The sequence below is a fragment of the Chlorocebus sabaeus genome, unplaced genomic scaffold (genome assembly GCF_047675955.1).
Source record: "Chlorocebus sabaeus isolate Y175 unplaced genomic scaffold, mChlSab1.0.hap1 unalloc_scaffold_251, whole genome shotgun sequence".
NCBI lineage: Eukaryota > Metazoa > Chordata > Mammalia > Primates > Cercopithecidae > Chlorocebus > Chlorocebus sabaeus.
The window spans coordinates 271,413-297,720 of NW_027327539.1; the positions used below are offsets into that span (position 1 = coordinate 271,413).

The window sequence follows — 26,308 nt, forward strand, 5'->3', positions numbered from 1 at the left end:
AAGTGATCTAAACATTGCATTGATAAGCTATAAATAACCTCAAACACTTCAGTTAAAAACAATTTACCACATTAAAAAATTTCAAACTTCTAATCAGAACGTAGAAAGTCTATGAAATTACATGGCAAAAAGAGAACAGTGAGAAGACTGTAGCCATAATACAAAGAAGAAGGGCTGTGAGGCATACATAGCTGGGAATAAACACAGCTATCCCAAAACTGAAGATAATTAGAAAATAAAATCAGAGATACTCTTTAAATTCAGAATGAGTCAGTTTTGCAGCCCGGGAACAGATGTTCTCTCCAAATGCAGACTGCCATTTCTTCACTATATACATTTTCATTCTCTCACTTGGAGCTACAAACTCACTCCAGAAAGATTATTTATGGCTAATTATGGAGCATTTATTACACACCCAGTACTTTCTTATGTTTACTATATTCATCAAAACATCCCATGAATTATAAAGTTTTCCCAGTACTTACCTGAACAAATTGGCACAATAAACTCATTTATGTCAATTATAAATAGTGAAAGGCATAATTAAACAGCTCATATAGGGTTATCCAATTAAAGCAATAAAATGAAATGTTCTAACTAAAATATAACTTAATACATAAATTGTGAACTTGCATCTAAAAATTTTGTGTGCACTACTAAATTTTATAAAACTGTAATTTCTGACCAGCTCACATAATACTTCATAAAAATTTAAAAAACGTAAGAAAGAAGTCAATTATAGCTTCTAGCATGAGTAACAGACAAATAACAGAATTTGCATGGGGACAGTCTCAACAATGGTCCATTAAATTTCACAGTAATACAATATAGATCTGGTTTCAGAATATTTTAGGTTTCTAGATTCCTAGTAAATTATCCACCTTATTAAAATAATCTTTGTTCCAATATTGCAATTTTCTTTGGAAAATAGATACAAACTCTCACACAAACACAACTGCTGGTCCCATAATTTTCTTACACCTAAATTTTATCTTTAGAGCAATATATTTACATATTTAACTCCATGTCAATCAAAACCAAAGTCTGTGTTTATTTGCAGAAAGAGATGCTGCATGTTTAAAGATAAATATGGAACTTTTAAAAAATCATTAATGACTTATAAATGTGTGAATTATAATTATACTTATATAGTTATTATAATCATAAAACAACCTGTAGTAAAAAAAAAAAAAAAAAAAAATTGTACATTTAAAAATAATTAAAGTGGCCGGGTGCGATGGCTCACGCCTGTAATCCCAGCACTTTGGGAGGCCAAGGTGGGCAGATCATGAGGTCAGGAGTTCGAGAATATCCTGGCCAGCATTGTGAAACCTCATCTCTACTAAAAATACAAAAATTAGCTAGGCATGGTGGCACGTGCCTGTAGTCACAGCTACTCATGAGGCTGAGGCAGGAGAATTGTTTGAACCTGGCAGATGGAGGTTGCAGTGAGCCAAGATTGCACCATTGCACTCCAGCCTGGGTGACAGAGCAAGACTCTGTCATAAAATAAAATAAAATAAATATAAAATAAAATAAGATAAAATAAATAAAAAATTAAAAAAAATAAAATAAAATAAAAAATAAAAAAATAAATAAAGTGTATTAACTGGACTGTGTGTAACACAAAGAATAAATGCTTGTGATGAACAACTCATTTACTCTGATATGATAATTACATGTCACATGCCTGTATCAAAATAACCCAAATAAGCCATAAATATATACACATACTATGTACCTACAGAAATTTTTAAAAATTTAAAATAAGAAAAATAATAAAAGTTTATATAGGAACAATATTCTTCAATTTATTTGCTGTTTAAAGACACTAGAAGAGAGAACTAGAAATATCATTCAACTATGTTCCTCACCAGTGTGAATTCGCTTGTGTACAGTAAGGGTTGAGGGCCGATGCCACATTGTTCACATTTGTAGAATTTCTCTCCAGTATGAATTATCTTATGTTTAGTAAGGGATGAAGACCAATTGAAGGCTTTGACACATTCTTCACATGTGAAGGGTTTCTCTCCGGTATGAATTCTCCTATGTTTAGTAAGGGTTGAGGATAAGTTATAGGCTTTGCCACATTCTTTACATTTGTAGGGTTTCTCTCCAGAATGAATTTTCTTGTGTTCATTCAGGGCTGTGGACCGAGTAAAGGCTTTGCTGCATTCTTCACATTTGTAAAGCTTTTGTTCAGAATGAATGCTCCTGTGTATAATAAGGCCTGAGGACTGGTTAAAAGCTTTGCCACATTCTTTACATTTGTAGGGTTTCTCTCCAGTATGAATATTCTTATGTTCACTCAGGCTTGCGGACCATACGAAAGCTTTGCCACATTCTTCACATTTGTAGGGTTTCTCACCAGTATGAATTTTCTTATGTTCATTCAGTGTTGTGGACCGTGTAAAGGCTTTGCCACATTCTTCACATTTGTAAGGTTTTTGTCCAGAATGAATTCTCTTGTGTAATATAAGGGTCGAGGATTGGTTGAAAGCTTTGCCACATTCTTCACACGGGTAGGGTTTCTCCCCAGTATGAATTCTCTTATGTTTAGCAAGGTGTGAGGACCGATAAAAGGCTTTGCCACATTCTTCACATGTGTAGGGTTTCTCTCCAGTATGAATTCTCTTATGTTTATTAAGGGATGAGGACCAAGTAAAGGCTTTGCCACATTCTTCACATTTGTAAAGTTTTTGTTCAGAATGAATGCTCCTGTGTATAATAAGACTTGAGGACTGGTTAAAGGCTTTGCCACATTTTTCACATGTGTAGGGTTTTTCTCCGGTATGAATATTTTTATGTTCATTCAGACTCCTGGACTGTCTAAAGGCTTTGCCACATTCTTCACATTTGTAGGGTTTCTCTCCAGTATGAATATTCTTATGTTCGTTCAGGCTTGTGGACCATCTAAAGGTTTTGCCACATTCTTTACATTTGTAGGGTTTCTCTCCAGTATGAATTTTCTTATGTTCATTCAGAACTGTGGACCGTCTAAAGGCTTTCCCACATTCTTCACATGTGCTCTTATGTTTAGTAAGTGATGTTGACCTATTAAAGGCTTTGCTGCATTTTTCACATTTGTAGGGTTTCTCTCCAGCATGAATTCCTGTATGTTGAATTAGGTGTGACATGTAAAATGATCTGCCACATTCTGTACATTTAAAGGGTTTCTCTCCAGTATGTCTTGTCTTATGTTTGTTTGAATTTGAAAGTTTACTAAAAACTTTAACACATGTATTACATTGAAATATTTTACTTTGGGTAGTTGACAAGCATTGATAAACTCCACTATTAACTCCTTTCTGCACCTTACACTCATTCACATGTTTACAGCCCTTTCTTAATTGTAAATTCTCATATCCACATTTCTCGTATCTTCTCAGTACAAGTTTTTGGAATGAATCTTCTATCCCCTGCACTGGTGAAAGGTCTTGGCTGAAAGGAGAACACATAGCTGAAAGAAATAAAAATAACAAATTATCCTACTAGATTCATATGAATATACTTTACAATATAGAAAATGTATACAAACTACATTAGTAAGATAGCATAACAAAATATCACAGGCCATAATTTCTTCACAAACATGTAACAAAAATATACTGACCAAAATGCCTTTCTGCAAAATCTGTAAATGAGTTAATTGTATGCAATGCCACAGGTAAGCACAATACTAAGAACCACATGGAACAGAAAGGAAAGTTTGTTACATTTACTCACCACAGCTTTCCTCCTCCCCAATATAGCATTGTGCCTATAGGAGTAAACTGTTAACTCCTGGCTTCTTACTTAGAAGAAAAATACTGATACACATATCCTTACTTCTGGCTTTTTGGGGTCTTTACAAAATCTGGTTTCTGTCTCCAACAACACAGAGAGCTGAGAGAAATGGTGCTATGGGTCAGCTAAGACCAAATGCAAATGTTTCAGGAGCAGGCTGCAGTGTTAAATACAGGGAATAGGTAGAAGAGTGATTAGAGACCATAAGAAGAAACATGAACAATCCCTTTTAACTGAAAAACAAACACAAAATTCCAGACAAGATACATCCTTAGAACATGTATGAGAGGCTCCCATTATCTCTGTCAAAGACAATTGGTTTCAGACCATGTCAGGACAAAGCAACACTGAAATGATTGTGACAAATACCTTTTTGTTAATGTTCAAATAACAAACGTTACAATATATACAAAATATCAGGGCAACATGGCCCAATTAAAAAATTTAAAACTTTTCAGAAAACCACCATAAAACAACGAAGATGCAGAAATTTAAAAAATTTAACCTGAATAATCCTCAATGAGCTAAAGGGGAACACATACAACTAAAATATAATAAGACAAATGAGATTATCGATGAAAATGTTAAAATATAAAAAAAAAATTACAGAGGTGAAAAATACAAAACTAATGAGTGAGAAATTTCCAAAAGTAAAAGAAGGATGTAAAAAATGAAGAAGCTCAATGAACTTCAACTAGGATACATACACACAGATTTATAAAAAGGCACACATATAAGCAAAGTTTTCAGAAGTCAAAGACAGAGAATCTTAGGAGCTGCAAGACAAAAGTGATGTGTCATTTATAAGTGTGGTCTTAGATAACCAGCGAATCTGTCAACAAAATTTTTTTAGACAAGAGGGAATTGTGATATAGTTAAAATGCTGAAAGAAAGATAGCTTGTAAGTAGGAATAATATGACATACAAAACTGTCCTAAAAATGAAGAAAAAGTAGTGCTCTTTCAAGATAACCAAATGTTAAAAAGTATATTAGCACAACACCTGCCTTACAAAAGAAATGCTGAAGAAAGCATCTTCCACTGAAAATAGCATGATGCAAGAAAACAAAACATATGAAAATAAGTAACTTTTTGGGAAAGACATGAACATATACAAATGTAAGGTTCTGTACCATTATCATGATAGTGCAGAAAACATTTTAATTATTCTCTAAAATTTTAAAGACCATAAAAATGATCATAAACTTTTCATCACAATCTGTTAATAAAAATACAACATAAAAATATAATTAGTGACATTAGTAACAAAGTCGAGGGCAGATGTAATGAGGAAAAATTTTCAAAAGCAACTGAAATTACCAGTTTAAAATGTATTATTTTAACTTTAAGAAATTTTATGTAATTTCCAAGATACCACAAAGTACCTGTACAGATACATAAAAAAATAAGAAGTAAAAATCTATCAATACAAAAGTCAAAAGGATGCAAAGACAGAAAAAGAAAATAAGAAACAAAAATACAATAACCAAAACAATAAAATAACACGAATAAGCCTTTCCATTTCAGTAAATTATTTAAATATTTATGAAGTAAGCTTTCCATTGGAAATACATGCACCAAATAAATTTATTTAAGAAATCAATAAACAAGATACAACTTTCTTTTCTCTCTCTTTTCTTTCTTTCTTTCTTCTTTTCCTTTCTTTTCTTTTCTTTTCTTTTCTTTTCTTTTCTTCCCTTTCTTTCTTTTCTTTTCTTTTCTTTCTTTCTTTCTTTCTCTCTCTCTCTCTCTCTCCTCTCTCTCTCTCTCCTCTCTCTCTCTCTCTCTCTCTCTCTCTCTCTCCTCTCTCTCTCTCTCTTCTCTCTCTCTCTCTCTCTCTCTCCTCTCTCTCTCTCTCCTCTCTCTCTTTCTTTCTTTCTTTCTTTCTTTCTTCTCTTTCTTTCTTTCTTTTCTTTCTTTCTTTCTTTCTTTCTTTCTTTCTTTCTTTCTTTCTTTCTTTCTTCTTTCTTTCTTTCTTTCTTTCTTTCTTTCTTTCTTTCTTTCTCTCTCGGCTCACTGCAAGCTCCCCTGACGGGTTTATGCCATTCTCCCGCCTCCACCTCCCGAGTAGCTGGACTACAGGCGCCTGCCACCACGCCCAGCTAATTTTGTTTTTGTATTTTTAGTAGAGACGGGGTTTCACCGTGTTAGCCAGGATGGTCTCGATCTCCTGACCTTGTGATCCACCTGCCTTGGCCTCCCAATGTGCTGGGATTACAGGTGTGAGCCACCGTGCTGGCCACAACTTGCTTTTCTACAAGAGTCACTTGAGATCTAATGATTAAAGGAGACTGAAAAAGGCAAGAGGAAGAAAAAACTTTATGCAAAGAACAAATTGAAGAGGTCAAAATTATATTACCCAAAGTACATCTAAAGTAAAAAACTGTCCTATTTCATAAAACTTATTTTAACTAAAAGCTCATAAGAGACAAAGAAGAACATTATATTAGAAATGTTCATTTAATAGGAACCCCTGAAAAACGTGTGTATATACATATATTTGTGTGTGTGTCTTATATTAGGGTTCCAAATACATAGAGCAAATACTGACAGAAGTAACGCAAGACATAGAGAGCAATATAGTTATAGCAGGATATTTCAATACCTCAACTTCTGAAATGAATAATCAGAAAAGAATACTCATAAGGAAATAGAAGACTTCAAAGCAGTATAAAACAATTATGTCTAATAGAATTGTAGAGAACACTCTTAAACAAAAGCAGAATACATACCCTTCTGAATAGCTCATAAAATATTCTCCTTGATAGACCACCTGTTAGGCTACCAAAAAGTCTTAACAAATGTTTTAAAATAGAAACTTTATAGCTTACTTTTAATGACCAAACTGGAATGAGAGTAGAAACTAATTAAAAAAAGAAAACTGGCTGGGCGCGGTAACTCAGGCCTATAATCCAAGCACTTTGGGAGGCCAAGGCAAGCGGACCACTTGAGGTCAGGAGTTTGAGACTAGCCAGACCAACATGGAGAAACCCCATCTCTACTAAGAATACAAAATTAGCCAGGTGTGGTGGTGCACGCCTGTAATCCCAGCTACTCAGGAGGCTGAGGCAGGAGAATTACTTGAACCTGGGAGGCAGAGGTTGCGGTGAGCTGAAGATCACACTGAGATCACACCATTGCACTCCAGCCTGGGCAACAAGAATGAAACTCCATCACACACACACACACACACACACACATAAAAGGACATTTATAGAAATTAAACAACATAAACTTTAGCATGCTATTGTTCAAAGTTTCAAATAATATGAGATATCTAGACTGTTCGATGTAATCTACAGATTAAATGCAATCTGTCAAATTTTTAATTAAATTTTTGCAGAAACAGAAATAGCAACCCCCCAATTATAGGGAATTTCAAGGGACAATGAAGCACCCCACAATCTTCAAAAAGAGAAACAAATGCACCACAGTTCATGATATCAAAACATATACAAAGTTAAAGAACTAAAAAAATCTGGTATGGGCATACAGGTGAACAGCTATATCAATAAAATAAAAAATCCAGCAAAAATACACACTCACACACATACGGTCACATGAAGAGTAATTTCTACCCTCATAATTATTGTAGCATTGTTACTGAAAGCAAATAAATGAAAGCAATGCAAATTTCTCTCACCAAATAAATAAATAAAAATTATTACAATATTACTCCAGCTTGTAAAAAGCAAAAAGTATCATAATGAGGAAAGAGAGAGACCCTCTCATATTGTTTTATACTCAGTATATGTTTTAAGAAAAAACAAGGAAGTAAAACCAAAGACAGGCAGCCTGATGCCAGACCCAAAATCAGGCCTGGGCCTGCCTGGCCTACACCCAGTAGTTAAAAATCAACTCATAACTTAGAAACCAATGTTATTCATAGATTTCAGACATTGTATAGAAGAACATTGTGAAACTCCCTGCCCTGTTCGGTTTCACTCTGACCACCGGTGCATGCAGCCCCTGTCACGTATCCCCTGCTTACTCAAATCAATCACGACCCTTTTATGTAAAATCTTTAGTGTTGTGAGCCCTTAAAAGTGACAGAAATTGTGCACTCAGGGAGCTTGGATTTTAAGGCAGTAACTTGCCGATGCTCCCAGCTGAATAAAGCCCTTCCTTCTACAACTCCGTATCTGAGAGGTTTTGTCTGTGGCTCGTCCTGCTACAATAACAAGTATAATAAAGATAAATCTTGATGACATTGTGCAACATGAAGTCAGCCATGAAGAGAAACTGTATGAATCAACTCACATGAGACACCTAAAGCAGTTTGACTCTAAAACAGAAAACCGAATTATTTTTGTAAAGGGCCAGAAAACAGAAAAGGTAGTTACTTGTTTAATGAGTACTAAGTGCTAGCTTTGCAAAATAAACATATGCTAAAGATATAGTGAGTAACAATATCAATATAATATGACTAAGCTGAATATTAAAAAATATTTAAGATTGTAAAGTTTACATGTTGACAATCAAAAATAATATCTAAAACAGATACAGTGATAAGACGGTTTTTGAAATTATCTTCAAATCACAAAAGTGTTTCTCTGACACACAGAAAAACATAGATTTATAAATAAATGGAGGGTAAAAGTAGAAGAATTTCAATGACTACTCACCTAGGCAGGGTAAAATCACCATTGCATACAAACAGAACAAGTATACAACTCATAATAAGAAACAATATACATACAGATAAACAGACTCTTATAGTGGAAACAGACACATCACTGACCTATATTTGATTTGTGTCCCACACTTAGTGTACACAGTGAAATATTGTCATACGCAATTATAATATAAAATGAAAACATCCTACGTTTTCTGCTATTGCAGCCATAAAAAAGAATGAGTTCACGTCCTTTGCAGGGACATGCATGAAGCTGGAAACCATCATTCTCAGCAAACAAACACAGGAACAGAAAATCAAACACCACATGTTCTCATTCATAAGTGGGAGTTGAACAATGAGAACACACGGACACAGGGAGGGAACATCACACACAGTGGCCTGTTGAGGGGTGGGGGGCAACAGGAGGGAGAGCATTAGGACAAATACCTAATAAGTGCAGGGCTTAAAACCTAGATGATGGGTTGATAGGTGCAGCAAACCACCATGGCAAATGTATACTTACGTAACAAACCTGCACGTTCTGCACATGTATCCCAGAACTTAAAAGTAAAATTGTCAGGCCTCTGAGCCCAAGCCTGAACATATACATCCAGATGGCCTGAGGCAACTGAAGAAATCACAAAAGAATTAAAAATGGCTGGTTCCTGCCTTAAGTGATGACACTACCTGGAGAAATTCCTTCTCCTGGCTCAGAAGCTCCCCGACAGAGCACCTTGTGACCCCGCCCCTACCCACCAGAAAACAACCCCTTTGACTGTAATTTTCCATTACCTACCCAAACCTGTAAAATTGCCCCACCCCTATCTCCCTTTGCTGACTCTCTTTTCGGACTCAGCCCGCCTGCACCCAGGTGATTAAAAATCTTTATTGCTCACACAAAGCCCTTTGGTGGTCTCTTTACACAGATGCGCATGACAAAAATAACAAAATGAAAAATAAAGTTTTCCCTTTCCTGTCCAGTATGATATGAGCCATTGACTTGTCACATTCGGCCTTTATTGTGTTGAGGGTATATACCATCTATATCTAATTTGTTGAGTTTTTTAAGTCACCAAGACATGTCCAGGCTGGGTGCGGTGGCTCACGCCTGTAATCCCAGCACTATGGGGAGCCGAGGCGGGCGGATCACCTGGGGTCAGGAGTTCGAGACCAGCCTAAACATGGAGAAACCCCATCTCTACTAAAAATACAAAATTAGCTGGGTGGTGTATGCCAGTAATCCCAGCTACTCCGGAGGCTGAGGCAGGAGAACTGCTTGAACCTGGGACGCGGTGGTTGCAGTGAGCTGAGATCACGCCATTGCACTCCAGCCTGGGCAACAAGAGTTAAACTGTCTCAAAAAAAAAAAAAACATGTTCAATTTTTCCCAAAGCTGCTTCCGTATCCACATCATCCACACTAAAAAATAAAGATGTCTAGCAGGAAACTTAAAAAGGTGAACATTCTAAACTGAAAATTAGAAAACATTGGTAAGAAACTGAAAAAGACATGAAAATTTGAAAAAATATTTCTTTGCTCATGAATTGAAATAATATTAAAAGTGTGGCTATACTACCCAAGGTGACCTACAGGATCAATAAAATCTCTATCAAAATACCAATGGCTTTTTTCAAAGAAATGAAAAAAAAAAAAAAACTAGCTTAAAATTTATAGGGAACAACCAAAGACCCCCAAATAGCCAAAGTAATCCTGAGCAAAACAAACAAACAAACAAACAACAACAACAAAACCAAAGCTGGAGATATTGCACTAACTGACTCCAAAATATACTATAAAGCTATAATAAGCAAGACAGCAAAATATTGGCATAAAAACAGAGAGATCAAAGTATCCAGTGAGCCCAGTAACAAATTCATGAACCTACAGCCCAGTGATTTTTAACAAAGATGTCCAGAACACACAGCTGGAAAAAGACAGTCTTTTCAATAAATGGTACTAGAAATATTAGTTATCCACATGATAAAGCAGGACTTTAAATAGATATTTATACATGCATGTTCATTGTTATTTACAAAAGACAATTCCTAGAAACAACACAAATGTCCTTTTAGAGATCAGTATCAGATTTTTAAAATGTGACATATACATAGAGTTAAATATTATTTCATTTTAAAACAAAGATATTCTGACACATCTTACAAAACAAAAGCTTAGAACATTACCTTAAATAAAATGAGAGTCAAACAGAAACAGACATTATGTAATTACACTGAGAATTATAAAATTATAGAGAGTAAGTAAAATGGTGTTCTTCAGGAGCTGCAGAGAGAAAAAAAGGGCAGCTTAGTGTTTATAGGGTATTAAATTTTACTTTTGTAAGGTAAAATTCATAGAGATCCATTGCAAAATAAAGTAAATGTACTTAACACCACTAGACCGTATACTTGAAAGTATTGGCCAGGGGCGGTGGCTCATGCCTGTAATCCCAGCACTTTGGGAGGCCGAGGCAAGTGGATCATCTGAGATCGCCTGTAGTCCCAGTTACTCAGGGGGCTGAGGCAGGAGGAGAATGGCGTGAACTTGGGAGGCAGAGAGTGCAGTGAGATGGCGCCACTGCACTCCAGCCTGGGTAACAGAGGGAGACTCTGCCGCAAAAAATAAATAAATAAATAAATAAATAAAATAATTGAGGACAACCTACATGAAAAAAATTCCCCAGTAAAATGGAGTTGAAAAAAATAGAAAATTTTTACCTATAAAATATTGAATGTAATATAGATGTATCATAAAAACAGAAGAATCCAAGACTGAGGAAGGTTGTATTGAGAGGGCATGCCCTTGAGTGGCATGAGTATGCTTGCCCATCATAGTCCCAGCTACAGAATAAAAAATATGTCCAATTCTCATTGTAGAATTAGCTGTAGAACATTTGGTTTTGTTTCTGCCACTAGCACCATTTGCCAAGACACCTAGAAGAATTCATAATGTCCTGTGTCTCAGGTGAAAAGTCTGTTGGTTCTGTCTGTGATCTCTGAATTAGCCTAAAATCCTCCCCTTGCACAAGTCAGTCATGGTGTGGAAGAAATCCCAAACACACAGGGACCCACAGAGAGAAACTTCCATTTGGGCCCTTGGATGTAGGTTTGCCAGTATTTATTTGATGATGGATCCTGATGTGGCACTATAACCTGGCTCCAAGTCCATGCAACCAAAGTCCAGGAGCAGTTTTTCCCAACCTGGGACCTGCCAAAAAAGACACCTGTATGTGCCACTGTAGGCATGGTGGTTAACTTTATTCCCACTGTGAATTGGGAAACAGCCCTATAACCCAGCTCCAGTCTCTGTCACCTAGAGTCTGGGAGAAGTACTGCCCCCTCAGGAATCTAGAGGGAGAAATGCCATGAGCCCAGAAACAAACCCCAAGACTTTGGTTCCAGCTATGTATCCTGAAGCAGCCCTAAGAATGAGTTTCACACCTTCTCAGCTGTGTTCAAGGGTCAGTACTACTCATCTAGGAACCTGTCCAATGACCAGGTTAGAGCATTTTGAAACATCCAGCAAGAACCACACATCAGGAACCACACCTGCTCACATTTATTGTATCAGCACCCCCATCTGCACATACAACCGGAGATTTTTTTTCTCAGTGCCGGTCATATTGATAAAGTTCCTGAAGAAAGTCTAGTCTTCCCAGAAAATAGAATCTGATGGCCTGATAACAGGTCTGCCAAACATGAACTTCACTGCAGACACAGTAGTAGTTATGTGCCTGGCTCCAAAGGATTTAATTGCAATCTCAGCGGAAATATCATCAGCCCAGAGATCAAACAGAAGTATTTACCTCCCAACAAATCTATAATGACTGAAAGAGATATTTGCTCCTTCAGATGCAAGGACTTCAAAACAAGGCTTCATGGATAATAAAGGATCAGGTAAACATAACACCACCAAAAGAAACTGAAAATTTTCCAGTAACCACTTACGACAAAACACAGATCTAAAAAATGGCTAAGAATTCAAAATAATTATCTTAAAGAATCTCAATGAGATGAAAAAAACACTAATTTTTTTTGAAAGAATGCATGAACAAAATTACAATTATAGCAAGGAAAGAGAACCAAATGGATATGCTGGAGCTGAAGAACGTAAAACATAACAAAAAGTTTTTAATGGGAGACAGACAGTTATACAGAAAAAAAAATCAGCAAAGTTAAAATTAAGTCATTTGAAAGTTCCTAATTAAAAAAAAAGAATGAAAGAGTGAATAAAGCATTTGGGCCACATACTGCATAATAAACTGTAAAAACGTACATATTTTAGCATGTTTAGGGTAAAGAGAGAAAAATCTTAAAAATTTGTTTAAATATATGTCTTAAATTTTTCCAATCTTAGAAGGAATACATTCAGTTTTATGAAGCTTAAAATGTCTATAGCAAAAGGAACTAATAAAAACTGCCGAGAACACATAATTAAACTGCCAAAATTCAAAGACAAAGAGAAATTCCTAAAAGAAAAGAAATTTTTCTCATACAAGGGAACCCTATAAGGTTATCAGCAGATGGTTCAGCAGAAACCATGCAAGCCAGACAGGTGTGAGATCATATATTTAAAGTGAAGATGGAGAGAGAAAAAGAAAAAACTTTGACAACGAAGAAGACTATACCTGACAAAACTGTTCTTTAGAAATGAAATAGCAATCAAGATATTCTCAGATTAAACAAATAAGTTGAGGAAATGTGTAATCATTTGACCTTACAGGAAACCCTAATAAGAATTTTTCAAGTTGTAATGGACTCCTAATTTACAACAAGAAAACATATAAAAGTATAAATCTTACTGGAAAATATATATACATATAGTCAAATGTAGATGGTTATAGAACTGTAATTATGGTACATAAGTCACTTTTAACTCTGGTACTAAGTTACAAAAAAAGTATTAAAATACATAACCTTGATAATTTGTTAGTGGGTATACAATATAAAAAATTGTATGACATAAATAATGTGTTGTAAGGAGTACAACTGTTTGGTTTTTCTACATACAGAAGTTAACTCTTGCTTGTGGCCAGGAGGTCAAAACCAGCCTGGCTCGATATAGCAGGACCCTGTCTCTAAAATAAATACATAAAATAAAATACAGATTTCAGAAAGTTATTTACTTAAAACAAGTGGCTGGGTCTGATGGCTCATGCTGGTAATCCCAGCACTTTGGGAGGCCAAAGTAGGTGAATCGTTTGAGCCTAGAAGTTCAAGACCAGCCTAAGCAACATGGCAAAACCCTGTCTCTACAAAAAATACTGACAAAATTAGCCGGACATGGGGGCATGTACTTGTAATCCTAGCTACTCAGGAGGCTGTGATGGGAGAATTGCTTGAGCCTGGGGAGGTAAAGGCTGCACTGAGCTGTGAATGCACCATTGCACTACAGCCCGGGATAAAGCAAGACCCTATCTGTATAAAACAGAAAGTTAAATTGTTATCTTAAACTAGACTTTATAACTATGAGATGTTTTATGTAAGTCTCTTGGAAATTAAAAAACAAAAAACAACACTGTAGTAGATACGTACAGAAGAAAAAGAATGAAAGCATCCAACAACGAAAACAAAACAAAACTCAAGAAAATATAGGGGAAGACAGCATGTAAGAACTACAAAACAGAAACTACTAAATGGTCAGAAAACAATGAACAAAATGGCAGTAATAAGTTCTTACCAATCAGTAATTCTTTTAAATATATAAAGATTTAATTATCCAACGAAAACACATTGCTATGGTTTGAGAGTCCTCTCCAAAATTCATGTTAAAATTTAACTGCCATTGTGGGAATGAGGCCCTTAAGAAGTTATTAGGTCATGAGTGCTCTACTCTCATGAAAGGATTGGTATCAGTATTTCCACAGTGGGTTAGTCACCATGAGAGTGGGTCTATTATCAAAGTGAGCTCTGGTGCACACACATTCTGTCATCCTCAAGCCTTTAGTCATGTTGTGATGTGGAAGTATGATTCTTATCAGATGGGAATGGCATGCTCTTGGACTTCTTGGCATCCAGGATTGTGTGCTAAGCAAACTTTTATTCTTTATAAATTACCAACTCTAGGATATTGTTATTGAAGCAAAAAATAAAGCATTCACAAAATGTCTGAATAGATTAATAAAATCAACAATATGCTGCACACAAGAGACTTAAAGACACACATATGTTAATGGTTCAAGGATGAAAAAGAATATTCCATGTTAATAATAACTAAAAGAGTGTATCTTTCAGACTCTCAGACAAAAGAGATTTTTAGGAAAAAAAAACCTGTCACTACAAAAAGAACTTTACTATATGGTAATAAAAGGCTAATTTGTCAAAATAATATATCAATTAAAAATAAATACATATCCAATATAGGAGCACATAAATATATTGTAAAAGGAAAATAAATTTTGGGGCCTCCAAATCACTAAGCTAAAGGGAAAAGTCAAGCTAGGAACTGCTTAGTTCCAACCTACCTCCCATTCTATTCACTCACCTCTCTGCCACTGACACAGATGTGTATCTGACTGCCTCCTTTGGAGAGGCTAATCAGAAACTCAAAAGAATACAATCATTTGTCTCTTATCTACCTACGACCTGGAAGCCCCCTCCTCACTTTGAGTCTTCCCACCTTTGCTTCAAGTTGTCCCACCTTTCCAGACTGAATCAATGTACTTCTTACATATATTGTGTGCTGTCTTATGTCTCCTTAAAATGTATAAAATTAAGTTGTTCCCCGGCCACCTGGGGCACATGTCTCCAGGACTTCCTGTCACAGGTGTGCGTGTCCTTGACCTTGGCAAAATAAACTTTCTAAATTAACTGAGACCTGTTTCAAAAATATGAACATATATTAACAGATGTAGAAAAACAGACAAATATGATAATACTAGGGGACTTTATTGCCCTACTTAATACAACACATCATTCAGACAGAAAGAAAATAATGTACTTGCGTAGTACTAAAGAACTACACCTAAAAGACATACATAGATAACCTTTCACCCAACAGTATACTTATATTCTTCTCAAACATTCTCCAGGATACATCATAAATCTGGCGAGCCTCAACATTCCAGTCTTCAAGTGATCCTCCTGCCTCAGCCCCAGCTGGGACTACAGGTGTGCACCACCTTGCCAAGCTAATTTTTAAAAAAATTTTTGGTAGACATAAGATTTCACCATATTGCCCAGGCTGGTGTTGAACCCCTGAGCTCAAGCGATCTGCCCTCTGTGGCCTCCCAAAGTGTTAGGACTACAGGTGTGAATCACAGCACCCGATCTGATATCTTTATTCTAACACCAAATATATGGAGTTTGCTGAACACCAACCAATCTTCCATCACCAAATGGGTGTCCAACAACTCAATTCTGACAACACCAGGGTCAGTATAGACCCCACCGGCTCACAGCTCAGTCCCACAATACTGCTTCCACTCCACATGCCAGTCACAAGCCCCAGGGACCCATCTATACTTCAGAGCAACTGCCTATAAATCCTGGGCTTCCATAACTCCCTCCCCTCAATTAAAGGATTTGATAAAACCACTCACAGAACTTAACAAAAACACTTTACCTATTTTTACCAGATTATTAATGCTGGGTACAATTCAGTAAAAGAAAGAGAAAAAATATATAGGACAAAACAAAGTGAGGGAAAAGAGGAGGTGGGTTAGTGAATCTTAGTAGTTTTGACTATGGTCTCTCCAATCCTTTGTGCCCTATAAAAAAAGCTTACAGCTAACAAATAACCTTTTCATTAACTTTGATGATGCTCCCTCTTTAGGTATCTCAAATTCACAGACTCTAAATTCTCATTTTTCCCTCATAAACAAATAATTTTGTCTCCAGTGTTCGCAACAGAATACTGGTTAACCAAACTTAACTTAAGTTTCTCTCCTTTACCCAGGCCCCTGGACTCTGCTCCACCTTCAGTCTGAGATAGCATACGACCCCTCTTCATGTCCCTCCCAAGAACAGGTTGATGTCAGGGTGAAACATTCTCTGATCCTGAATCTGATTTTGCCATTCTCCATTCTGCCCTCTCCCTCACACCTTCTTTCTAATCTTGTTTGCTCCTCCACATGACAAATAGCCCTTTTCTGCCTCATTTTGGAGATGCTTGCACATCTTATGCTTGGTGCTTTCCCCAATGCAATATTCCTTAGAATAAAGTCACTTCTTACCTCATTGAAATTTATTTGACAGTATCTAGGAAGAGCCCCATGATAATAACAATTATACCCTCTCAGAGGGCATCACAAACAACCTCCTATCCCAACTCTCACTGAATCTACCTATGGATTCTTAGCTTTCCAGGGTTCTGCAGCTTCTCAGTATAAAGGCTCCTTCCATGTCTAATTTGAGCCAGGCTGGGACACCTGCAGGAAAGGTTCCCCACTAAGTAACAACTGGGCTATTGATTACCTCCTTTGACAGTGTCAAGATTGGCCTTACCCTGCAGTTAACGGGCTTAGGTCTGATTCCCAGTCAAGGTTATTACCTTAGTTTTCTACAAAAGGAACTCACTGTTTGAAGAATCCAGCAGAATTCCTCAAACTCAGTGCTGATGTTTACAGGAGAAATGGAAATTGGAAGGCACTTACATTTCATACTTCAACAAGAAAAGGCAAAATATCAATTTCAGACAGCAAACATGTCATTTAGGTATTATTTCCATAGTAACAAATAATTAAGCAATCATTTTTGAGCACTTCCAGGAATGTCAAGTCCTAGTCCATAGAATTTAACATTAAACTCAAACATGCAGGTAACAGGATACAGAGTAGACTTATCCACTGTCACAAATTCTCCACCATGCAGAAAAAAGAAACTGATGTTTTGGCAAATCTCTATAAATCACCAATTTATCTACCACAATTTCTTGTGGAAATGTATTCACTTTTCTGCAGCCATAAAAGAAATTTTTCCTACTTCTTTTCACCCAGTAATATTTTTATAACTAAGCCCTGAGATTCTGTGTGAAATATAACTCCCAAACAGAAACTTACTATCCATGGTCAGGGAAAAAAAATTAAAGTAAGAATTTTTGACAAATAAAATATATCACTATTTTTTTAAAAATTCGTATTTTTATGCCTCTTTGACAGTATTTTCCTATTTTTCAAGCTCTACCAATAGAATGCAGTGTGCAGTTAAAAAAAAATGAAAGCTGAAATAAGTAAATAATCTTTTCAAGATGACAAACCCAGGGAGTGGTAGTACTGGCTGAAATGGTATGTCTGACTTAAGTGGCAAGTTAGGCCATCCTATGATATAGATCCTCTCACCCCCATCCTGCTCATTGAAATCCTCAATGACCACCCTCCCAAGGGCCTCTGCACTGTGTGCCTGTGTGCCTGGAGTACATTTTTCGTTTTGCAGGTCCTTGTATCACCTTGCTAGAATGAACATTCAATGTTGTTGGGGATATTTTTTCTCCCTTCACTATTCTGAAAAAATTCAGATGGTAGGAATTATTTCTGCCTTTCCCATCAATATCAGCATTCCATTGGCTGACCAGCAATGTGTCTCTAAAACATGGAAACTGGATTTGGAGAAATAAAATCTCAATGCCACAAGGATTTGGTTTTTTGGATGAAAAGTAAACAAGATGAGTGCTCTCAGCATCAGGGCACTCAGCTGCTCCCCTGAGGCTCCACCCTAAACCTCAGGCTGTCCACCATGAGGAGATGATGTAGTAGCTGTTATTCCCTAGACATTCCAAGATACATGGCCACCATAGGCATCTGTGGTCTTTCCAGACAGTTCTGAAATCTAGGACCAGGAAAAGACAATAGGATGGATGAGGACGAATTACCTTCTAAAGTTGGGAACCTAAATCCAAGCACATTCTGATAAGGTGTCTGCACCTGAAAAAAGGTGCATGTTTTCACCACTGTTATTCAACATAGTACTGGAAGTGCCAGCCAGAGCAATTTGACAAGAGGACAAAAAAATAAAGGGCATCCAAATTGGAAAGAAAGAAGTCAAATTACATCTTTGTTTGCAGATGATGTAGTTTTATATTTGAAAAAAACCTAACTAGAACACTATTAGAACTAATAAATTTAGTCAAAATACAGGATTTAAAAATTAGTAGTGTTTCCACATGCCAACAGTGAATGATGTGAAAAAGAAATCAAGAGAGTAATCCCATTTACAATAGCTACAAATTAAAATCAAATACCTAGGAAATTAACTTAAGCAAAGAAGTGAAAGGTCTCTACAATGAATACTATGAAATACTAATGCAAGAAATTTAAAAAGACAAAAAAAGGAAAGATATTTTATGTTCATGAATAAAAAGAATCAATACTTTCTAAATGTCAATACTACCTGAAGCAATCTACAGATTTAATGCAATCCCTATCAAATGATCAAGGACATTCTTCACAGAAATAGGAAAAACAATTCTACAATGTAGACAGAACCACAAAAGACTCAGAATAGCCAAAGTCACTGTAAGAAAAAGGAAACTGGAGGAATCATACTATTTAACTATAAATGATATTACAGAGCTACAGTAATTAGAACAGCATGGGGCTGATCAGTAAAACAGTAGACAGAACATAAATATAAATCCATACATCTACAGCAAACTTATTTTTGATAAAGGTGTCAAGAATATTTATTGGGGGCTTAGCATGCTGACTCATGCCTAATCCCAGAACTCTAAAAGGCTGAGACAGGTGGATCACTTTCTCAAACTCCTGGATCAGGAGTTTGAGACCAGAGTGGCCAACACGATGAAACCCTGTCTCTATTAAAAATACAAAAATTAGTCGGATGTGGGGGCACAAGCCTGTAGTCCTAGCTACTCCAGAGGCTGAGGTGGGAGAATTGCTTGAACCTGGAAGGCAGAGGTTGCAATGAGCCAAGACTGTGCCACTGAACTCCAGCCTGGGCAACAAAGCAAGTCTCTATCTTTAAAAAAAAAAAAAAAAAAAGAAAAGAAAAAGAAAAGAAAAAAAGGTGTTTATCAGGGAAACTGCTATAAAAACTCAATATCCATATTCAGAAGAACGAAACTAGACCCCTATCTCTGGCCATATAAAAAATTAAATCAAAATGGATTAGAGACTTACATCTAAGACCTCGAACTGTAGGGATTCAATCAAGCTGGTGGGAAAAATATTAAAGATAGTTTTCGGCCGGGCGCGGTGGCTCACGCCTGTAATCCCAGCACTTTGGGAGGCCGAGGCGGGCGGATCATGGGGTCAGGAGATCGAGACCACCCTGGCTAACACGGTGAAACCCCGTCTCTACTAAAAATACAAAAACTAGCCGGGCGAGGTGCTGGGCGCCTGTAGTCCCAGCTACTCGGGAGGCTGAGGCAGGAGAATGGCGTGAACCCAGGAGGCGGAGCTTGCAGTGAGCTGAGATGGCACCACTGCACTCCAGCCTGGGCGACAGAGCGAAACTCTGTCTCAAAAAAAAAAAAAAAAAAGATAGTTTCCTATCTATGCTTAATTGCTTTCTACTTGGGAAGTCCACAATGTCAATTACTCTCTAGTAGTGCTGACTCAAGCCTTTGTCAATTAATCTTTATTAAACAAACGTAAGTCTCACTAGCTGGTCAGGGCCACAGTCAAAACTGTTTACAGAACTCTCTGGGGAGTCTGTAAGTGGCCCGGACATCAGCTGGACTGGCAAAACAGAGTATCTGTGTATCAGTGTACTTTATTCATCTGTCGTTTGGATCAGGGTCTGTGGGCAGACCCCCGCATCAAACTATGAAACTACTACAAGAAAACATTGGTGAAACTCTCCAGGAAATTAAACTGGGCAAAAATGTCTTGAATAATACCCCCACAAGCACAGGGAGCCAATGCAAAACTGAACAAACGGAATCACATCAAGTTAAAGAGCTTCTAAACAGCAAACAAAACAATCACCATAAAGAGCTTCTAAACAGCAAATGAAACAATAAACAAAGAGAGGACACACAAAATGAGAGAAAATATTTGCAAACTGCTCATCAATAACCAGAACAGCTTTAGAGGATAAGATCAAATAATCTGATTATGAATGTGCAAAGAATGTTTATAGACATTTCTCAAAAGAGGGCATACAAATAACAAAAAGGTATATGACGAGGTGCTCAACATCATTATCATCAGAGAAATGCAAATCAAAATGACAATGAGATATTATCTCGCCCCAATTACAATGGCTCTTATCTAAAAGTCAGGCAATAACAAATACCGGTGAGGATGTGGAGAAAAAAAACTCTACTATTCTCTTGATGTGAATGTAAATTAGTCCAACCACTACGCAGGACAGCTTAGAGGTTCCTCAAAAAGTGAAAAATAGAGCTACTATATTATCCAATAATCCCATTCCTAGGTATGTACATAAATCAATAAATCAGGACATCAAAGAGATATTTGCACCTCCATTTTACTGCAGCAGTGTTCACATTAGCCAAGATTTATCCATTCATCTGTCTATCAACAGATGAATGGATAAAGCAAATGTGGTACAAATACACAACGGAGTACTTTTCAATCATAAAAAAGAATAAGATACTGTCATTTGCAACAACATGGATAGAACTAGAAGTCATTATGTTAAGAGAAATAAGCCAGGCCCATGATGGCAAACTTTGCATGCTCTCACACATTTGCTGGAGCTAAAAACTAAATTGATTTAATTCACAGAGATAGAGAGCAGAAGGATTGTTACCAGATGCTGGAAGGTATAGTGAGGGGTTGGGGGAAGTGGGGAAGGTTAATGGATACAAAAATAATTAGAAAGGGTAAGATTTAATAGTTGCTAGTACAACAGAGGGACTATAGTCAAAAGCAATTATATTGTACATTTTTAAGTAACTAAAAGAATGTTGTTATATTGTTCGTAAAACAAAGAATACTTGAGGCAATGAATAACCATTTATGCTGATATGATTTTTATGCATTTCATGCCTTCATCAAAATAACTTACGTAACCCATAGATACATATAGGTACTATGTACTCACAAAAATTATAATAAGTAAAATATAAATTTAAAATGAAAAGCGTAAGAACAAACACCACTGGTCCTCATTTCTTCACAGATATATGAACTTAACACCATGCTGACCACATTGCCTTTGTGAGAATTCCTGAACATAGTTAAGAATTTGTACTACTTCAGTTGAGCACAATGCCAAAAACATGTAGAAGAGAAGAAAAATTTTATTACATATGCCCAGCACAGCCTGACCTCCTCCCAATACAGCACAGTGCAACCCAGGAGAAACTCCCAACTCTATGCTTCTTCCTCAGGAGAGAAAGAGAAATGTGGAATGTATGTCTACATTCCTGTCTTTTGAGGGACTGTCCAAAGAGGAATTTTGTTTCCCCTGATGTAGAGTGCTGAAGGAGATGGTGGTATACTTCGGATGACAGCTATGCATATTTTGCATTAACATAAGAAGCAATCCTGGTTGGGCGCAGTGGCTCACGCCTGTAATCTCAGCACTCTGGGAGGCCGAGTCGGGCAGATCACGAGGTCAGGAGATTGAGACCATCCTGGCTAACACTGTGAAACCCCGTCTCTACTAAAAATACAAAAAACTAGCAGGGTGTGGTGGTGGGTACGTGTAGTCCCAGCTACTCAGGAGGCTGAGGCAGGAGAATGGCATGAACCCGGGAGGCAGAGCTTGTAATGAGCTGAGATTGCGCCACTGCACTCCAGCCTGGGCAACAGAGTGAGACTCCATCTCAAAAAAAAAAAAAAAAAAAAAAAAAAGAAGCAATCCTAAAATCATATCAGAACTAAAGAGACCAGAAGTGCTGAACAACTGTCAAAAAGAGAAACATCAGAAGCACCATACATCCTGATTTCAAAAACCTATTATAAAGTAATAGTAATTGAAATACTTTATAAAATACCAGTGAAACAACAGAGCACACAAATAATCCCTTGCACATATTATCAAATGAACAGCAATTTACACATCCATATTCACGGTAGCATTATCTACAAAAGCCAGTAAGTGAAAAGAACCAACTTTTCTTAAATAAATGAATAAAGACAATTTCAAATATATAAATAATTAAATATTATTCAGCTTCTTTAAAGTAGAAAATTTTGCTAAATCCATAATAAGGATACATTTTTAAGGCTTTATTTATGTGGAAGAAGCCCAGGCACAAAAGGAGAGTAACAATATAATTCCACTTATGTAAGATACCTAAAGTAGTTAAACTCATAGAAACAGAAAGAAGACTAAAGTGTGTCAGGGTTAAGTGGAGAAGAAAATGAGTAGCTGTTGTTTCATGGACAATCTGTTAGAATGCAAAACAACTTTTTTTTTTTTTAACTTTATTTTAAGATCAGAGTATATGATGTGCAGGTTTCTTATACAGGTAAACTTCTGTCATGGAGGTTTGTTGTACAGATAGATTGTTTGGTCATCAAAGTATTGAGCCTAGTTCTCATTATACAACACTGAATTATACAACACATCCTTTCATACCACCTGTAATAAAACTAGAAATCAAAAGCAGAAGTAAAATTGCCAAATTCAAAAATATGTGAAACTCAACACACTCTTGAACATATTTTTATTTGTGTCAGTTGATTTAATATTGTTAAATGACCATACTACACAGTGATATTAAAATTCAATGTAATCCTAATGAAAATAAAAATGATACTTTGTGAAAAAGTATTTTTTACAATTCTTACTTTTACATGGAATTTCAAAGGACCACTGATAGCCCAAACATTCTTAGAAAACAAGAACAAAGTTACAGGCACGATGTTTCCTGTTTTTAGAACAGATAACAAAACTAAATAAATAAAAATAGTGTGGTACTTGCAAGAAGACAAATAGATGATGGAACAGAGCCCAGAACTCAAAAACAAATCACTGTGTACATGTTCAAATGATCTTCAACAAGGTTGCAATAACCACACAATAAGAAAAAGACAGTCTCTTCAATAAATCATGTTGGAAAACTCTATATCCATATGAAAATACTGAGGTTGGATCCTTCCCCTGAACCATATACAAAAACTGTCTTGAATGAGTTAAATATAGGAAGAAAGATTATGACATTGATCTCAGCAATGTTTTGTTGCATGTAATATCAAATACATGAGCAAAAAATTTAAAAGCACAGAAAAGTGGGACTACGTTAATCTCTCCACATCAAATATGCAGTAAGAGTCCCACCTAAGCAGCAGAAAAGCCAAAATATATACATATATTTGACAGAAGATAACATCCAGAACAACTCCAAAAAACAAAAAACAAAAAGTTACATGACTAATAGACAGGAGATGAAAATGTTTCTCCAAAGAGGAAATACACAAACAATTATTGAAAAAAAGTTCTAATCTTTAGAAAAATGTAAAGAAAAACCACAATGAGGTATTACTGTGCATTAATTAGGATGGCCAATATCAAGCAAACAAAAAATAATATATATTGTTAACAATGTAGAGAAATTGAAATCCTTGTACACTGTTGGTGGAAAAAACATGATGCAGCCACATGAAAAATGTGTAGAGGTTCCCCCAAAAATTAAAAATCAAGTTATTGTATGACCCAGTAATTCCACTTCTGAGCATCTACTTAAAGTGTGCAACGTATACCTGAAAGAAGTATTTGCACATCCATGTCTACTGCAGTAATATTCACTGTTTCATTCTTGCACTGCTATAAAAAAATTCCTGAGACTTAGTAATTTATTTTTAAAAAGAGGTTTAATTGGCTTATGGTTCTGCAGGCTGTACAGCAAGCATAGCAGCTTCTGCTTTAGGGGAGGCCTTGAAAAGCTTCCAGTCATGGCAGAAAGGGCCAGTGAGTCATCTCACATGGTGGGAGCAGGAGCAAGAGAGCACAAGAGGGAAGGTGCCACATGCTTTTGAAAAATGAGATCTCAGGAGAAGTCACTCACTATGGCAAAGACAGTACCAAAGGGGCTGGTGCTAAACTATTCACGAGAAGCCAACCCTATGATCCAATCACCTCCCACCAGGCCCACCTCCAACACTAGGGAATACAATTTGACATGAGATTTGAATGGGGACACAGATCCAAACCATATAATTTACAAAAGCCAAAAAGTGAAAAAACTCAAACACCTTCAATAGATGAATGATTTAAAAAGATGTGGCTTATACATACAATGAAATATTCTTTAGCCTCAAATGAAAATATCTCGTCAGTTGCTACAATAAGGATAAATCTTAAAGCCATTATTTTAAGTGAAATAAGACACCAACAGAGTAACAGTGTATGATTCCACATATACAAGATATTTTAAATAGTAAACTCCTGGAAAACGGAAGTAGAAAGGTGCTTGCCTACGGTTAGGGTTGTGAAACCTTAGTGGTGCCAAAGATCAAAAAGGGTTATTTGGGAAAAGCAGGCCCTCACCCAGGTGGCCAACTCAAGGGTCCACAGACATGGCTACAGACAAGGGAATGGGGCACCAAGCTTGGTCTTACTGAAGATTATGAAGCAGTTCTGCAACCTCTTTCAAACTCCTTCAGTTATAATCCAAAAGTGGTCCTTCCTGTCAAGAGACCTGCAGGGAAACACACCCAGTCATGGCCCTGGAGGCAGGCCTGCAGGTCTTGGCCTCAGCTGTGGTCCCTGAAGCAGCCCTGTGACTCAGTTCTAGTGCTCACAGCCACAGTCCATGGCCAGTTGTACACACCCAGACCCACACAGAGACTTGTGAAAACTTTTCCCAGGTAGTTAGTAGAAGCCAATCCCATTCATACACATGGCATTTCGCCCATCATATGCAGACAAACTTCAAAACCCTACCCTACTGCCTGCCATATAGATTAATGTCCTCAAGGATATTTAATCTTTCCATGGTCCAGAAAGAATCCATGACTGTCCAAATCTCTGGTAATACAACCATCAAAGGCAGACCCCATATCACTCAAAACGGATGTTTTGTTTTGTATCACTTAATGTTCAAAATAGGTTCTTGAAAACTGCATCTTTAAATGAAACAATGCTGCTATATGCCATTCAAACAACAGACTCAGCAGCACCCTCGTGACCCAGCTACGACCTTTCTTCTTAGCAACCTCAGAGATAATCTCATCAGCCTGGGGACCCAATAAAAGGAGATCTTTACTTGCCAAAGACAGTTTATAGAAACTGTAAGAGTTGTTAGATTCTTCAAATGTACAGACATGGGGCTGTTTCAGGGACCAAAGCTGAGACCAAGATCTGCAAGCATGTCTCCAGGGCCACAGCTTGTACCTTAACATATTACCGAAAGTTTTGTATCAGAACAATTAGACAAGGAAAGTAACAAAGCTTTCCAGCTTGGAATAAAAGTAAAAATGTTACTGTTTGTAGATAATATGATCATGCATATATACAAAACCCTAGAGTAAAACAACAAAAACTGAACTAATAAATGCATTCATTAAGGTATCAGGATACATAATCAACATAAAAATACTTGTGGGGTTTTTTGTTTGTTTGTTTGAGATAGGGTCTCACTCTGTTGCCTGGGCTTATCTCAAACTCCTGTGCTCAAGTGATCCACCTTCCTTGGCCTCTAACCTCTGAAAGTGTGCAGGGATTACAGAAATGAAGCACTGCACCTGACCCTACAAACAAATATCTGTTGCATTTCCATATAGTAACAACAAACTTTCCAAAAAAAAAGAAAAAGTTTCTAATTGCAATAGTATAAAAATAAGGAACTTAATCAAAATAAATGTAAAGGGCCAGAGCACAGTGCCTCACACCTGTAATCCCAGCACATTGGGATGCCAAGGTGGGGAGAACACTTGAGACCAGGAGTTCTAGACCAGCCTGGCCAGCACGGCAAAACCCCATCTCCACTAAAAATACAAAAAAATTAGCCAGGCGTGATGGCGCATGCCTGTAATCCCAGCTACTCGGGAGGCTGAGGCAGGAGAATCCCTTGAACCTGAGAGGCAGGGGTT

The 26,308-nt window shown here is 36.8% G+C and overlaps 2 protein-coding genes across 14 annotated transcripts in view; one reads left to right on the forward strand and one right to left on the reverse strand.

Moving 5' to 3' along the window:
- Positions 1-26,308, forward strand: part of LOC140711172 (tubulin beta-8 chain-like) — a 79,278-nt gene that overhangs the window by 26,757 nt on the left and 26,213 nt on the right. The gene's annotated exons all lie outside the window — the stretch shown is intronic.
- LOC119622946 (uncharacterized) overlaps positions 1-26,308 on the reverse strand; it is a 48,717-nt gene that overhangs the window by 11,962 nt on the left and 10,447 nt on the right. For both annotated transcript variants that reach the window (XM_073014071.1, XM_073014070.1), the window contains exon 4: positions 1,875-3,460. In XM_073014071.1, coding sequence (XP_072870172.1) covers positions 1,875-3,460 — 1,586 coding nt within the window. The remainder of the gene's footprint in view (positions 1-1,874; positions 3,461-26,308) is intronic.